The following is a 15,695-nucleotide window of genomic DNA, read 5'->3' on the forward strand; positions in this document are numbered from 1 at the left end:
TGGCGGAGCGTGCAGCGGGATCTGTGGGCGAACAGACAAAGACCTCAGTACGGCGCGCTCGTGGTACGAGTGCAAGACTGATATATTATGTACCTGTGGGCGAACAGACAAAGACTGCGAGCCGAGTACATGAGTAAAGAGTCCGAACGGGAACGGGGCGTAAGTAAGACTCACCCTCAGTACGGCGCGCTCGTGGTACGAGTGCAAGACTGAGGGGGTCGAAACGAGAGGCGGCCGGTATATGTGAGCGCCGCGCGAGCGACGAGCGGGAACACGAGGCGGGAGATGGAAAGGCGCGGAACGCGAGCATGTACCGTAAATGGAAACGATGAATCGATGGCGAACGATATACGGAAGTGGCGCAGGGGTAAGAGAAAGGCGAGAATGCGCAGTCGCGCGGTAGGTAGCAAGTAGCGTATCATAGGAAAGAATGTAGGTATAGCCGGTGTGCGATAAGGTGAGCGTGAGGCACGACGAGTGCGCACGTCGCGCACAACGGTGCGCGGGCGCGGCGCACGGCGCGGTCGTCGGGAGCTTGCGTGTCCGCTGCGCTCGGATTGCTTGCTCCAACACTCACGCAGGTGATCTGCTGGCACATCATCAGACGCAGCTTGAGTGAGAGTAAAGCGTGCCGTCACCTGCATGAAGATGATCGTAGCAAACCGCCCGGCCCATAAGACACTGCGTGAGTTCGCCATCATAGCCTCGTTGACCGTGGTACTTGTCACTTCTGACTTTTATCTTGAGCGGACCACACACTGAAGCTCAGCAGAAAAGACGCCGTACGTCTATTAAGGAGAGTAGTAATGTGCAACAGCTAGCTAAGGAGCGACAGGTAGTAGCGCGTTTTCACCAAACAGGGCCTCGACAATTCCCTCGCGTTTAGATGCGAATCTACATCACCTAGTTAGTTTACACATCCTTACAACACAACGTAGAGACTTACCTGGGTAGTCATGCTCGGCGGCTCCGACACGGGGGCCGAGGGCGCGACGGGGCCAACCTGGTTGAACTCGAGCTTCGTCGGGACGCCAGACACCACAGCCCTGTTCAGCGGTGGCAACGGAACAGCAGCGGGCACCTTCGGGAGGCCGCTGGGGACGCCCGTCACATCGCGAGGGACCACTGGAGTGGGCACGGACGACACCGAGGGGAGAGGGGACACCGACGAGGGGAGCGACGAGACGGCGTGGACCGCAGCGGCCGACGCGCGGGGAGGCCAGTCGGTCATGATGTGGCGCGCGGCGAGCGCAGTCGCGCTCTCCAGGTGAGACGAGCACGGGAGAGTCACGCTAGGAACAGCGGTCGTGGGCGGGATAGAAGACGCCCCAGACGGAAGCTGCAGCTGACGAGCGCTGAGGGCAGGCAGGGCAGGCAGGCCGCCGAGGACACCGCTGAGCGCGCCGCCCGCGATATCGGGAGTAGGTCCAACCTTCGCAGGCTGCGCGACCGCGTCACGCCCCAAGATGGAACCCGTCGCCGCCGGCGGGTTGCTGATAGGGCCGGACTCGAAGACCACGCTCGTGGTGATAGGGCCCGACGCGAACGCCGCGGTCGACGTGACCGGGTTACCCGGGATGGGTGTAACGTGACCAGGAGGGCGCGAGACCACCGTGGTGGGGGAGCCCGGGATGGGAGTGACGTGGCCTGGGGGGCGAGTCTCCGTGTTGGCGACGCGGCCGAGCGTGGACGCGACGACGGGGCCGGACGCGACGACGGGCGTCGGGACGGAGCTAGAGACAGCGACGGTCCTGGTGATGGGCCCGGAGGCGGTGATGATCTCGAAGCTGGTCGAGGTGTCGATCGGGGCAGCGAGAGCTGCATGAAGAAATGCATCAGTATCCGATGCGCGGAAACATGCAGGAAGATATGCACGTACCGCCAGTCGCGGCGACGGCGAGGAGGACGAAGTTGCGGAGGGTCATCATCTTGCAAAGGAGAGCGAAGGGAGCGTTTGGATTAGGAAGAACGACGCGTAACAGAGAACGGAGCGGAGGAGCGGACGGCGGTGAAGCCAACCCGCCCTCCCCACTCCCTCTTATACCCCGCCGCCGCCCACGTCGTCACCCCATCCGCGGGCAACGCTGACCCCACGCAGCGTGCAGCAGTCGGCGCAGCGCCGTCCGAGCGCTTCGCGCAGCGGCCGCGGAGGCTTCTGGCACTGCCGCCGAGCTTGTCGAGCATTGTCGAGCGTTGTCGAGTCGGTCATCGCCGCCGCGGTGGAGCGGGTGCGCGTACGCGACCGCGTACAGCGCCCGATCGTCGTCCGGCGCGTCGGCTGCCCGTAGCCGTATGGGCTTCTCGTCGTTCTGGGGGACAGAGGTCGGTGAGCTGGCACACGCACAGATGCCCGAGTTGCGTGCCGGTGGGGTATCAAGCATATGCGTGGGCTTCTTGGGCGCCGTCATGTAACACTCATAGGGAACCGCATGGTATTCCGCCTGGGTTGCGCTTGGAGGACACCGTCCAGGCTGGATGGTGCTGATAGGTACTAGTACGCCCTATGTCTTCGTGCAGCGAGTGAGTATCAGCTAGGAATCATGCGATGATCTCACAGGTGCAGTGAGGTAACCAAATACCGAAATTGAGAACCGTTTCGAGTCGGACATCACACGCTCAACGCTCAGCGTTGGAGAGTACGGAGACAGTTCCTCCGTCAGACTTTGTCCAGCTTGCACGACTCGAAGCTGAGGGAGCTCGCAGTCGAATTCGTGCGGACCCAGGCGAATCATGCTGGTATGGCAGTGGTATGAGAGAGAAAGGCGTGCAGTTTGAGTCTGGGCGTTCTGGCGCCCTTCTCGGTGTCGCGCGTGCGACAGGCGCTTGTTTCAATACACCGGGGGGTCGTGCCGAGTTGCCGGATGGCGAAGGCTTCATGCGCACGTTGACGAGTCGGACCACCCAGCCACAAATTCACAGACTCTCTGGCAGTCTACCACCACCTCTCGTTCGTGCCAATGGATTCAGTCGTGCTCAGGCCAACCTTTCTTGCCCTTGCGTTATAGCGTCGCGATGCCCGTACAACCTGAGAGCAGAACTCAAGTCGGCGCTTCCCGGATGATGGTCCAACGGTCTCGCGCCGGCGGTGATCAGCCTCACTGGGCTGTGCGCACACACTCAGTGCTCAGTACTGACCCACCCATCCCTCTTGGGGATGCGCTGCCTGTTGGCCAAAGAGTTCTAGAATGCCTTAAAACATACGGTGAGCTGGTCTATAACCACACAGACACCTCGTGCTCAGTGCTAAATTATTGACTTCGAAGGCTAGCCGCATGTGCGGCATCGCGCCTTCCTATAGCTTGCATCATAACACCAGAAACCAGCCACGATGTTGCGGCATCCGCGCGGCGACTTTGCGAAAACGCGCCTCAGCTCCCGTCAGTGCTGCGCACTCATCACAGATCCACTCTCTATCATCTCATATTCAAACAGTCGGCCACGGGCATGCTTTCCCGCGCACGATGTTGCCAAGACCTTGCGGTGAGGGCTCACGTTTGCGTGTTGTACCGGCTTCTGAAAATCCTTTTGGAGCTATCATAAGGAAACACACTCGCAACCGTGGCGTCAATCGCGCCTCTCTCTCCTCCATCGACCAATCCGTGTTACACCGGCAGCGCACGCTGTCAATAACCCTGTTCGCATCCGAAAGCGTCATGCTGTAAACCCGCGCAACAAAGCGTAACGGTTCCTGCTTTCGCCTCTCTACGAGGTTGAGGCGGTGCACATCGCAACACCGCAACGGAATGCGCGAGGGACGACTGTATTACAAGGTACACGCGATCAGCGCTTTTCGGAGGATCTAGACGGGAATGTTTGGAACATACCGTCCGTCCTCCGTTGTTCTTCGTGGGCGAGGCGCCCCACAGTGCGGAAGGAAGCACACCTGCTGATACTTTGCGATGCATACCAGGTCGCACTTTGGCCGCGTATGACCCACCTTCTGCGGTCAGTTTCTGCCGTGCTGCGATTTTGACGATCTCGACACAGGACTAATACGGGGACACACGGTGCCTGCTCGTGGAAGCAGCGAGCCTCTGGGTGCTGTCTCAGATCCTAGCCGGCGGGCCGTGCACAGCGCGCCTTTGGTTCGATATTTGACATCTCTCCGAGCGAGTATAAATTGCGACTGCGAGGACGACGACGCTCCACCTCAGTCTTCGCTCTCTTTTCTCCTTCTTCTCCGTACTAATCACCTTCCCTCTTTCTCCGCACGCCGAGTTTAGGAGTCATGATGCACATGCTGAGCTTCGTCCTTGCCGCACTCGTTTTGGGCCGCGGTACGTCGTCTGCTGGTTTATGTATACACTCCCGTTACTTACGCCGTTTGTTTTTACAGCCAACGCTGTCCCTCTCGAGCCCAGGTATGTCACCACGATCACGACCACGATCGGCCTGGGCCACACGACGACGATCTACGAGACGATCGACCCTCCCGGTTCCTTCCCCACCGGCAGCAGCATAACCTTCGACCCCGTCGGCTCCTTCCCTACCGGCACCACTACCTTCGACCCTGTTGGATCTTTCCCCACCGGTACTACCACCTTCGACCCAGTAGGCTCTTTCCCCAGTGGCATCACCGTCGACCCTTCCGGTGCTTTCCCCACTGGCTCCGCTTCAGACGTGACCACCGTGTTCACCTCCATCGGAAGCGCGGCTTCCACCACGTTCGTGGCGACGGTCCCGTCGGTCTCCGGCCTCGACGGCACCACCGTCGTGGTCCCCACCACCGTCAACCCGGGCGAGACCAGTTCTGTGGTCACCTCCGTCTTCTCGGTGCCGACCACCTCCGAGGGACCGACGAGCATCTTCACTTCTGTCCCCGTCAGCGCGTCCCCCAGCACCGTTAGCACGACCCCCGCCAGCGAGCCGGTGACCTCTATCTTCACGTCCGTCGGGCCTAGCAGCCCGATCACCACCATCTTCACGTCCGTCGGGGCCGCCGTGCCCACCACGTCCATCACCGGCACCGTCATCAGCACCACCGCCGTCCCCGAGGCTGTCACGACGTACTACAAGTGCGTCCCGATCGACTTGGACGTGCCGACGGGCGCCGTGGTGTCCAGCAGCTTCACGTTCGTCGGCGCTGCTCCCACCAGGGTCTCGAGCAGCTTCACGTCGGTAGGCGGCAGCCCCTCTGCCGTTTCGAGCAGCTTCACCTCCGTCGGCAGCGGTACCACTGGGATCTCGAGCAGTTTCACGTCTATCGGCGCGGTGTCAAGCAGCTTCACCTCGGTCGGCGGGGTTTCTAGCAGCTTCACGTCTGTCGGCGCTACTCCCACCGGCGTTTCGAGCAGCTTCACCTCCGTGGGTGGCGTCTCGAGCAGCTTTACGTCCGTCGGCGCCGGCCCCTCCCAAGTGTCGAGCAGCTTCACGTCCGTCGGGGGCGGCGTCTCTAGCAGCTTCACGTCCGTGGGCGGCGTGTCCAGCAGCTTCACGTCCATCGGCGCCGCTTCCACTGGGGTCTCGAGCAGCTTCACCTCCGTCGGCTCCGCCCCGTCCGCGGTCTCCAGCAGCTTCACGTCTGTGGGCGGCGGTGTCACCAGCATCTTCACTTCCGTAGGCAGCAGCCCCTCCGCGGTCTCCAGCAGCTTCACATTCGTGGCACCTTCCGCGGTCACCTCCCTTGCCGCGGTTAGCTCTTCTATCTGAGCGTGCCGTCGCGGGTGGATACCGTGGACTACAACCGTGCCTTGCGAGTCTCGTGGCTCTAGAGGATCTGGGGTGGAGTGCTGAGCGGGGGGTAGCGTAGGCTGGAAATGGACCTTGACTGAAATATGCACTACCTACAGTATGCCAGTGCGAGTGACGATGATTCTCCAGCGGACCGTCCTTTGACTTGATTATTGTTTACAGTTTTTTTGGTGGACTTCGCAGTTCTGGAATCGCAGTGGACAGTGCTAATACAAGTGCATACGATTACTTGGATATTGTCCATCTACTCTCGTGCCATTGCAGGTGGCTGGGAGTGTACTGTTGTTGCGCCTGTACGCGCCCGACTGTTTGCATAAGTCACAACCCTGGCGCGAGCGTCCTTGCAGGTTCATGAGTACACTGTAGCAATGTCCGCAGCGAATCCTCCTTCGAGTGAAGCTATTTACATGTAATGGTGAAGGACATACGTGCACATTGCATGCATCGCGACGTCAGAACATGTCACAATTAATTCCACACCGAGTCCGCTGAGGTGACTCAAAGTCCAAGTTCAAAAGCCTCAAGCTCGAACTCGGAGCCTACATGCGCACGAACGCCTTGAATCAGTCGTTGAACAGCATAGATTCATGAAATGAGATACATAAGCTATCAACGTAGATGTGGATATGACAAGACGATCCCAGCGATAATAAGACGCCATCAGCTTTTGAACGAGCTCGTCCCTTTCGATGTAACAAGGAGTGTAGCCGAACGAGCGATGTCAACGCCGACGGTCTTGCGACCGTCGTGCTCATCTCGCTGCTGAAGTTATCATCATAGGCGTTTATGATCGTGGAAGAATCGTCTGAAGAGCGTGAGTGCTCCTTGCAGGTTTATATAGTACCCATCATGTTCCCACGCACGGACCATGTCCAATTCCCATCGATGGGTCCTACAGACGCCCACAAAGGCTCTCGGCGCTTACCTTCTGCACTAACACGAAAACTCGGACGATCCTGAACTACCCTCCCAAACATAGAGGTAATAAAACGTGAACTACGTCGTACTCGTGGAGCTATATAACTGCGCAAGATGCAAAAACTGAACGATGATACCTTGCTACACGTCTCCAGCCTTCTTCCGGCCGCGTCTATCCTGTCCCTCCGAAAGGCAATCCTCCTCCGCTTGCAATATCAGCACCCAAACTAATAATATCGCACAGACCTGTACGCGTTTAGATACTATCTCAAGGCAGCACACAGTCTGGCAAACGGCTTGCGTCGATCAGGTGCTACAGAATCGCTATCCCTTCTCGCATCGCGATGCGGCCACGGCAGACGCGAACGCACTGGAGCAGCTCGTCTTGCGCTCCCTCCGCATTGGCGAATTCTGGCTGTCTCCCTCTGCGAAGCCTCACTGTGCCCTGGAGTATCAAGCGAGCTCTGGGACGGGTGTCTCAGACGTCCGCTTCTTGCCTGGATACGGTGGCCGTTACATCGCTACGGTCTCCAAAGGCATCTGGTCGATGATATCCTGCTGGGACGTCGGTGACCCCTCTGCGGCACAGAACGAGACGCAGCCGCGCAAGGTGGCGGATTGGTGCCCGAAGGGCGCGATCTTCTCTGGCTTTGTCGTGAACACGGACCCAGATTCTGACGCTGTGCTCGCTACGGCCATGCAAATCGGAAGGTTAGTCCCTGCACGATACCGCTTCTCTGCGTCGTGCTGACAGGCACGCATAGCGGGCAGAGGAGCATCGAGATCCTCACCATCACTGGCCGCGAATCTGGAAGCCCATCGCTCGTGTCCATCTGCAATATCGCGACCTCGTTCAGGCCCATCGCGCTGAAGGGCGACTTGATCGCATTCAGCGACGACGCATGTGAGACGATTGTCATGAACTGGCGAGAAAACACGTTTGCGCTGCTCAAAGGCTCGCGGCAGCTCCTGAACGAGAATTTCCAGGTAGGCACGCATGCGGTCACGATATGCCGTTGCTCACTCGCTTTGGCCGCAGTACAATAGATGCCTTCAAGTCGTCTTCGCACATCACAGTGTCCTTGTTGTACGCGCACGCTGTGTGGAGCTCTTTCCGGAGCCTACATTGCGCTTGGCCGAAGACTCGTTCACGACGTACGAGCCTATCGGGTTCCATACCTTTGGCTGGATTGACGGCGTATCCGTCAACCGCCAATGCGACCCGCTGAATGGGACCGACGTATCGCTCGAAGATGTGCCCCTTTCAATACTCTTACGCACTGAGAGTGACAACCCTTGGGCGTCCGGTGTACACACGCTGGAGCAATTCCTTCTCTTTCCCAATCCCGCATTCGCCGAGCTCATGGACGCTCCCCCTTCTGATGCGTCGACAGACACACTTGGGCCATCCACCACTCCCTCGGTCTCTACGCCTCCCCCCATTGCTCCATACATCTTCCCACCCGTGCGCGCGGAGCACACGTTGCCCGCAGTGCGCGGCTTCCTGCGTTGCACGGACATCATCCTCGGCCCATGCGGGACTGCCCTCTGGATCCAGCCCCGTGCCGCACGCACGGCACATCTCACCGGTCTCGACGTGCACTCCTCCGATGCGCAGGTTGTCGACGCGTTGAACCCGGACCATCTCCATCCAGACGACGCCTCGCTGGACCGCGCGAAGACGGCAGAGGCGCTATGCGGAGCGGTGTTCGCGGGCCCGCTCCAGAGGCGCCATCCAGAACTGCAGCCGCGCGCGAGGAGGCTTTGGGTGCAGCAGAGGGACAACTGTAATTGGACGTCGTTGGACTACGATGAGGAACGAGGACGCGTCGCGCTAGGGTCGAGCGATGGGATGGTCACTCTTCTGGACTTTGCGTAGTCGAATTAGCGTATGAACCCAACAAATGTAGCTGTTAAGGCTCTTCGAGCTGACGTTTAGAATCGCATTCCGCGGATTGTCCGCGGAGCTTAACTACCTGGCGCTAACTAGGTATCTCACTATGTAAGCGCTCAAGTCCCGAAATCAGAAACCGCCCACTGAGTCGGCTTGTTCGCGACCACCATGATGACCTCGAGCATATTGACGCTGCCTGCAGAAACACTCGTTGATGTCCTTGAAGACGTCGACGGGAAAACAACGTACATAGCCAAATAGGTGCGATCGTCTCGGGTTTAGTCTCGTTGAGGTGTATTCACAAATCGTCGGTGTGCGCAGGTCTGCCGGGCATTCACGGACATCATTCAGGGCTCGCTACGCTTGCAGTTGAACATCGAGTTAGCTGCCGTTGGGCTTTTCAAAGCGTGTTCAGATGACCCGTGCCTCGACGAGGACCTTCTCACCCTCCGCTAAAAACTCGGGCCAGTCGCCGGCAAAAGATGTGCGGTACACGGGCGAAGAACATTTACCGGAAGAGGTAGATACTGCTCCTCTCATCGCAACATATCTCTGCTTTGCCGGTGCCCACAATCTAGAGTTCATGCAGAGTATCCTTCCGTCGCCGTACCTAATCCGGACCAGTATGATACACACAGAGCTGTTCAAAGAAGACACAAGACCAGGGATGCCTTCGCATGGGAGACTGGCGTTGTGTTCGTGGTGAGTGGTTCCGCATAGGATCACCGAAGTATCGTGCTCACAATGTTAATACTTAAGGGGAGTGAGGGGTCAACTGTGCTATCTCTTCGAGCGTAGTAGATGGTGGTGAGATCATGGGGAAAACGTGTAGATTCGGTCCGTGGGCCCGGCTTCCCGCGATGCGCTCACTCCTGAATTGGGAGAGCCTGTGACTTGAACGTTACCCCCATACAACAATCCCCAACAACCCAGATATACACCACGGTGGCGCATTCGACTCTCGGGTTCTTTCAGACCACCATGAAGCTTTTTGATCTTTCCACCGACTTGTTAGTAACTCTTTTCGAGGGGGCCGACGTCAGGTCGCTGTCTAGATGCAGGGAGGTACGAGCTTCACCGTGCAGACATCTTGCGAGGCCGTTGTTGACGTCCTCTGCAGGTGTGTCGTGCATTCCGCGACCTCGTAGACACAACATCGCTTGGGTACAACCTCGAGCTCCACGCAGCCGGTCTCGTACGCAACACCTCACAGTATCCCGAGGAAGCTGCCCTCAACGAGCTGCCCATGGCGGAAAAGACCTCGCGGATCCGACGCCACAGGCAGGCGTGGCGCGGGCTGTCCTTCGCGCCCCCAGTCGCGACCGAGGCGAGTGTGCTGTACCTCATGGCGCCCGAGCTCCGACGCTTCCATCCGAGCGGGATCGCCGCACAGATGACGGAGGATCAGGACCTGGCGTTCACACAGTTTCCGACGCCACTTGGTGCGCAGAAGAAGGAATCATGGACCATTCCCGCGGAGACCCTCGACATACCCACCGGGATAGACACCTTCGCGATCGACCCGGCGCAGGACTTGCTGGTGATCGTGTGGCGCATGCAGTCAGTCCGTTCGTTCTTCATGCGTGTGCGGAGCTCACAAATCGATGCCTTCTCAGCCAGGGCGGCGGCGTTGGTGTGTGGCACATGTCGTTCAAGTCGATGCGCAGCGGTCTTGAACACCCTCGCGCGTCCGTGCCAACGCGATGCCTCGACGAAGCGGATAGGATGCAGGACCTCCCCCAGATAGACATCCACGGAGACACCGTGGTGCTCCAGTACAGAATGGGCTCCACGTCTCTATGGCTGTTCAATTGGGAGACTGGCGCACTTCGGACACAGGTGCGTCTTCGTGTGCGTCGTACTCGCTCGTCCTGTGCTCACCTCAGTGCTCGCGCTGGACCAGTTCCATACGCCAAACACCGTGTACTGGTCCCTTCTGCCCGGCGGGCTACTCGTGGCGGCCAACCTTGCCTCCTTAGCAGTCGGAGTCATTCCAACAGATTCGACGGACTTGCGCCTGAAATGCGTGCTGGTTCTTCCCGATGAGCTACGTAGCATAGCTCCCAACTTGATCCTCGCAGCCAGTCCGGGCGGTGCGGGTCGCCGCGCGCCTTTCTGCCTCCCGGACGACACGGCGGAGGTCTTCGTCCTCACCGCCTTGCTGGACACCAACGAGATGTGCGCGTGCATCGCCGTGCCGCGTGCAGTGCTGCTCGAGTACGCTACTAGTACTCGCTTCGCGGACGTTGTAGAGAATCCATCGGGCGAATTACCCAAGGTCGCTTGGGAGGAATGGGGCCCGCGAGCATACACCGATACCAAGTCCTGGCAGGGAGGGACGATCTTGAGGGGCGCGAAATCGATGCTTGGCGGGCCCCGCTTTGCCACCCTCTTGTACAACCCGCCAGAAGTACTTCTCCGGATCGTCGAATGGGGGCCTGCGGTTGTTAGCGGAGGAAGCGACGCTGAGGAGGGACTCAGTCAGCAAACCGTGGAGTCCGACGTATCCGCCGGCTCCGCTCCTATTGCAGAATCGGATGCCAGCCTAGGGAGTACTCGCGTGATGAAGGCCCTGCCTCTCCCTTCCAGGGTGCGCACGGTGCCGCTGGGTTTCGACTTGCAGGACGGGTATGTGCAGGTGTACACCTGGGACAACGGTGTCGTTCTCCAGGTGCGTAGACGATTAGTCCAAACGCCACGCTGGTGCTAATGGTAGATGCGCCATGTAGGCTGGACCGAGCATGGCCGTGCTCTCGCTTCAAACGTGAAGTGCGGGGTTCCAGGTTCGCATCGGACGAATCAAGTCCCGCAACCTACAGAATCGGGGCATCTGGCAAGCTGGATACAGATCATCAGACCTAAGGAGTAGAGAGTGTGTGTGGCTCGTGCGAGGTAGCAGTCGTGAGAGGACCTCGTCAAGTATCGAATGAGTATCTATCACAAGCTGTAGCGAGATTCGCAAACAATCATAGTTACACACTGGTCGGAGGTGGGTTTGCGCCGCTGCGTGGGGGGTCGGGGCTGGTAAGTATGTTTGAAGAAAGCGATTCGCGGTCTTTAATGTTCATATCTGCATTCATAGTCAGTACAATCGGAATTCTCGTTGGGTGAGGTTCTCGGTGTCGGGCACACCGTAAAGAAGATCCTAAGAGTAGGTTGAAGTTAGCTTCGGATTGGTTGCTATGTGTGTCGCGCGCAAGCCGAGCGGCGCGTCTCTGATAGTTCGGTCAGACCCCTTTGACCAATCGCGGTAGTATGTAATCGTACCTGTGTCTAGGTATCCCTGGAGGGCATATGCGCATATGTCACAGACGTGTCCATCAGTCTCAGAATTGGTTCGAGGTGAATTTTCGATTCGTACCCGGTTATGAAGGTGATGCGCGCACTGACACACGTCTGCAGTTAACACGACCTTAATGTTCGCACGACGTTATACACGGTGCCAATATTGTGTTGCGGTATCCTTGGTATCATGGCGCCGAACGTCTACGATGACGCTGTCATCGTACTCGTAATGAATAACCGCGTTCTTCATTTTCGCAGCATCTGTAGAGGTGTCATTCCCGACGGCATGATAGGGCATGATGGGCAACGCGAGACGGTAACGACATGTTCCTGGCAGCCTGCCACAAGGGCGCCACGGGGGCCAAATAGGGCCAAACAGCCGGGATGGCTGGAAAAGACGGGAAGCTGTTCCTGGCGGGTTGCAGTGCCGGCCATCTCTCCCGCTTTCTCGACCTTCGACCCTCTCCGCTCGTTTCCCCCGCCATACCCCCCTGCGCCTCGTCTTCTTGGGCTGCGAACACCGACGACGACCACATCACCCTTCGCCCCCATCTCTACGACCTCTGATCACCATGCACGCTCTGTCATACATACCCACCGGGCTTCTCAGCCTCTTCTTCGCGTGGTATCTCCTCCCATTAGCTCACGCCAGCTGTAAGTCACTCTCTTAATACTGGCGGGACTGTTGAGGAATATATGCGGAAGATGAAAACATAGTGGGAGAGCCCCGTAATGAATCGGACTGACCAATTTGTGTGCAGCCTACTTCGTGATCAACCAACCTGCGAAGGGCGCAACGTGGGTCAACAACGCCGTCAACCCTATCTCGTGGACGAAGGGTCTTCTCGACGGTGTCACCGCTGTCGACATTGAACTTGCCCGCCTCAGCGAGGACGGGCTGATCTTCGTCGCGCGCGACGGTACGTCTCCTTCACCTCTATGCCTTCCGAAAGGACGCTATGCCACAATACTCGGGAAGGTCTGCCGATGATATACCTGAAGTCCGTTCAGGTTCGGGTCGTTTGAGCCAGTACTTGTGCTAGATCATCCACGTCCGCACCATACCGCATAGGCTGTGTGGCGAGATGTCGACATCCACATCTTCTGCTAGCTTATCATCAGACCTCCCCGATGTTTAGTGGCGGCTCTACAACGTCGCACCTGAATCTCTCGCTAATCGCTTCGTCACAGTCCCCGCGGCGGTCTCGACGGGCGGCGTGAACATCCTCATCCAAGACATCCCGACCGCAGACGACTACTTCCTCCTCTTCGTCAACTCCACGAACGGCATCATGTACGCGTCCTCGCCCCAGTTCACCATCTCCGACACCGCGAACGGCACCTCCACGCCTGTCTCCGGCTCCGCCACCGTCACGGTCTCCGGCGGGCCGAACCCCACCGCCGTGTTCGCGACGACGTTCCCCCCGTCGGCGAACGGCGCCGTGTCCGTGGAGGGCGCCGGCCGCCAGCTCGCTGCCGTCGGCAGCGTCATGGCGCTGTCCGTGCTCGGCGGCGTCTGGGCGGTGCTATAACCGCTGGATGCGGATGCGGTCGCGCCACGCCGCGCGGGTGGATATCGGACGAGGGCGCGGGTGGGCGAGTAGATCTATTTTATCTGCCTGGGGACACGGACCATCCTAGTGTGTGTTTATTCTGACGTGATGGACTACTTTCAGAGAGATATTAATGGCAGAGTTCGGGCTGAACTTTTTGAGTGAGTTCCCGATTCCGTTGGCGTTCATATAGGGTCTTCAGCAACTGCTCGCGAACGCAGTATGCCACCTGGAGTCGCCAGCCTTCTTCTGGGTGGTAGTACTTCTTCATTAGAGCACACCAACCGAACTATCAACGCGCAAACCTTAACTCTGTAGGGAACCTATATGACCCCGCCCCCATTCCGCATTCGGTCTTGTATCACTCACATCTCAGCTCCTCAGATGGACTGGGCAGAATTGCCGATCAAAATTTGCGAGCGAATCATCGACTCCTGCAGCACCTACCCTCCATCCTTCTACCCAAAGCACCATGCCGATCTCCGAGCATGCGCGCTCACATGTCAGGACTGGCTTCCTCGCAGTCGCCGCAATCTCTACCGCAACGTACGGCTGGGCAACACTAGACAGATCAACGCCTTCCTGAACACCATTGCCGCCCAACCCTCTTTCGCCGCCCTCGTCCGGGAGCTCGTGGTTGGTTGTCCGAAGCCGATCCCGGACGATCGGTCGAAGACAGTCATCCCGTTCGCCCAGGATGCTTTGGTATCTGCACTTCGCGAGGTACGCACCCTCCGGGTGTTCCATTTTCAATGGCAGGCGCAGCATCCCTGTTACTTCCTGCTCGCTGCGCGGTACCCGGTCGTCCAACTCACCCTCGTCGGCGGCACGTATCAGACCATGGCGGAGCTGTTCCGCGTAATATGGGCGTTCGAGCACCTCCAAACCCTCACACTCGCCATCACAGAGCCGTTCAAGCGGCCGGATATGCATGTCATCAGGCCCAACAATCGGATTTGTCCAAACCTCAGAACAGTCACGATTCTCGAGGTACGCTGCTGGTTTTTGCGAGCACTCCTACCGCATCGCATGGTTCACGATGCGCGCTGCACAGCCCGAGCTCCTGAGAACGAACACCTTCCCCCCTCGAGGATGGTTTGGGAAATTCTTGACTCAATTGAGCTTGCTTTGGACGGAGGAGTTCCTCGAGCCGTCCGGTGAGAACGTTTTCGTTCGCCGGTTGTTCATCGCACTGTGATTGACACCAGCCCCTCGTAGACGCGCTCCTGCTCTACTTATCCTCATCCAGTGCCCTGCGGCATATCACCTGGCGGGCAGACTGCCGCGGTAGATGGAGTCACAATGTGCTTGCCGACTGCACGAGGTATGTATCGTACGCGCTGCACGGAATCCCCGCCGACGGGTCGTTGCGGTGGGTCACGCTCGACTACAAAGCACAAGCTGCCATGGGTATCCAGCGGACGTCTCTCATCGACTATGCCCTCAACCAGAGACTAGGCGAGGCCTTCAAGCGCTTTGCGCACTTCGAAGGCCTAACGCTATCGGTACCGGAGCCCAACCGGGAGTCTTTCGGGGTCGCGTGGTGGACGGACCAGATCGCCCGAAGGCGGCGAGAATATAGAGCGCTAGTCGCAGTGGACGTGCGCACCGCCCCTGCGAGCACGGGTGCGTTAGCTCTATATCCAGGCTCGTTTTATGGCATGTTCACGCGAGGATCGTCAGTGTGGGTGGAAGAAAACGACTGGACCGAACAGGAAAGAGGGGCCGAAAAGGAAAGAGAGGTCGAATATTACTGGGAGAATGGACAGATGCGCGTCCTATCCAGGTTCTTCAAGCAGTATTGACTCCCGTAACGAGTGCGGACTGTGAGGTGAACTATCGGTAAGGTTGGGTAAGGGCACACTTTGATAATTCCCGCCCAACGCATGTCTAATATTCTTATTATAGGAATTCAAAGCCTGAAACACAGGGGTCGGTACAAACCAGGGTGTTCTATGTACTCGATAGGCGATGCAACCACTTCAAACCATATATCCCCGCGTTTGCAACGTGCCCGTACGGTACTAGCGTTCAGTTTCCGTGGGGACCCTTGATCACCTATTCAGACCGAAAATTGACAATGCGAAGGTATCGCTTTCAGCCCCGGCGGTGTACATATATCAGTGTACGTCGACCTCTCCGTAGGATACTCCCGGCCGCAGAGGTGAGCCCCCCTCTCGCTTCGTCATACTTCGCCGTCGGGGTTTGCGCGCGCTTCTGACACGACATCCAGCGCCTAGATGGCAGTGTCTGCTATAGCGCGCAAACCCCAATATACAAACCTTATAACGCTGCAGGGTTCCTTTTCTTTGTCCCCCCAGCTCGCAGCCTCGCGTCGCTCATACTACCGCTAT

General features: G+C 58.3%; 5 protein-coding genes across 5 annotated transcripts; 4 read left to right on the forward strand and 1 right to left on the reverse strand.

The window, feature by feature from the left end:
• Positions 1-882: 882 nt before the first annotated feature.
• Positions 883-1,928, reverse strand: TRAVEDRAFT_49154 (uncharacterized protein; the record flags this gene model as incomplete). The annotated part of the gene is made up of 3 exons (XM_008041977.1): positions 883-894; positions 947-1,818; positions 1,880-1,928. The coding sequence occupies 3 exons, from the start codon at positions 1,926-1,928 to the stop codon at positions 883-885; spliced, it is 933 nt and encodes a 310-aa protein (XP_008040168.1).
• Positions 1,929-6,682: 4,754 nt separating this feature from the next.
• On the forward strand, positions 6,683-8,582 carry TRAVEDRAFT_59499 (uncharacterized protein). The gene is made up of 4 exons (XM_008042234.1): positions 6,683-6,801; positions 6,854-7,320; positions 7,374-7,596; positions 7,649-8,582. The coding sequence occupies exons 1-4, from the start codon at positions 6,724-6,726 to the stop codon at positions 8,486-8,488; spliced, it is 1,608 nt and encodes a 535-aa protein (XP_008040425.1). The 5' UTR covers positions 6,683-6,723; the 3' UTR covers positions 8,489-8,582.
• Positions 8,583-9,484: 902 nt separating this feature from the next.
• TRAVEDRAFT_49156 (uncharacterized protein) lies at positions 9,485-11,271 on the forward strand (the record flags this gene model as incomplete). Its single annotated transcript, XM_008041978.1, has 5 exons — positions 9,485-9,568; positions 9,624-10,063; positions 10,120-10,342; positions 10,407-11,174; positions 11,233-11,271. 5 exons carry the CDS (start codon positions 9,485-9,487, stop codon positions 11,269-11,271), a joined length of 1,554 nt encoding a protein of 517 aa, XP_008040169.1.
• Positions 11,272-12,297: 1,026 nt separating this feature from the next.
• Positions 12,298-13,786, forward strand: TRAVEDRAFT_65619 (uncharacterized protein). The gene is made up of 5 exons (XM_008042235.1): positions 12,298-12,442; positions 12,550-12,708; positions 12,980-13,428; positions 13,503-13,655; positions 13,726-13,786. Exons 1-3 carry the CDS (start codon positions 12,361-12,363, stop codon positions 13,318-13,320), a joined length of 582 nt encoding a protein of 193 aa, XP_008040426.1. The 5' UTR covers positions 12,298-12,360; the 3' UTR covers positions 13,321-13,428; positions 13,503-13,655; positions 13,726-13,786.
• An 880-nt stretch (positions 13,787-14,666) lies between these two features.
• Positions 14,667-15,193, forward strand: TRAVEDRAFT_29935 (uncharacterized protein). The gene is made up of 2 exons (XM_008041872.1): positions 14,667-14,967; positions 15,025-15,193. The coding sequence occupies exons 1-2, from the start codon at positions 14,748-14,750 to the stop codon at positions 15,144-15,146; spliced, it is 342 nt and encodes a 113-aa protein (XP_008040063.1). The 5' UTR covers positions 14,667-14,747; the 3' UTR covers positions 15,147-15,193.
• Positions 15,194-15,695: the final 502 nt, after the last annotated feature.

The sequence above is a fragment of the Trametes versicolor genome (genome assembly GCF_000271585.1).
Source record: "Trametes versicolor FP-101664 SS1 unplaced genomic scaffold TRAVEscaffold_8, whole genome shotgun sequence".
NCBI classification, from domain to species: domain Eukaryota; kingdom Fungi; phylum Basidiomycota; class Agaricomycetes; order Polyporales; family Polyporaceae; genus Trametes; species Trametes versicolor.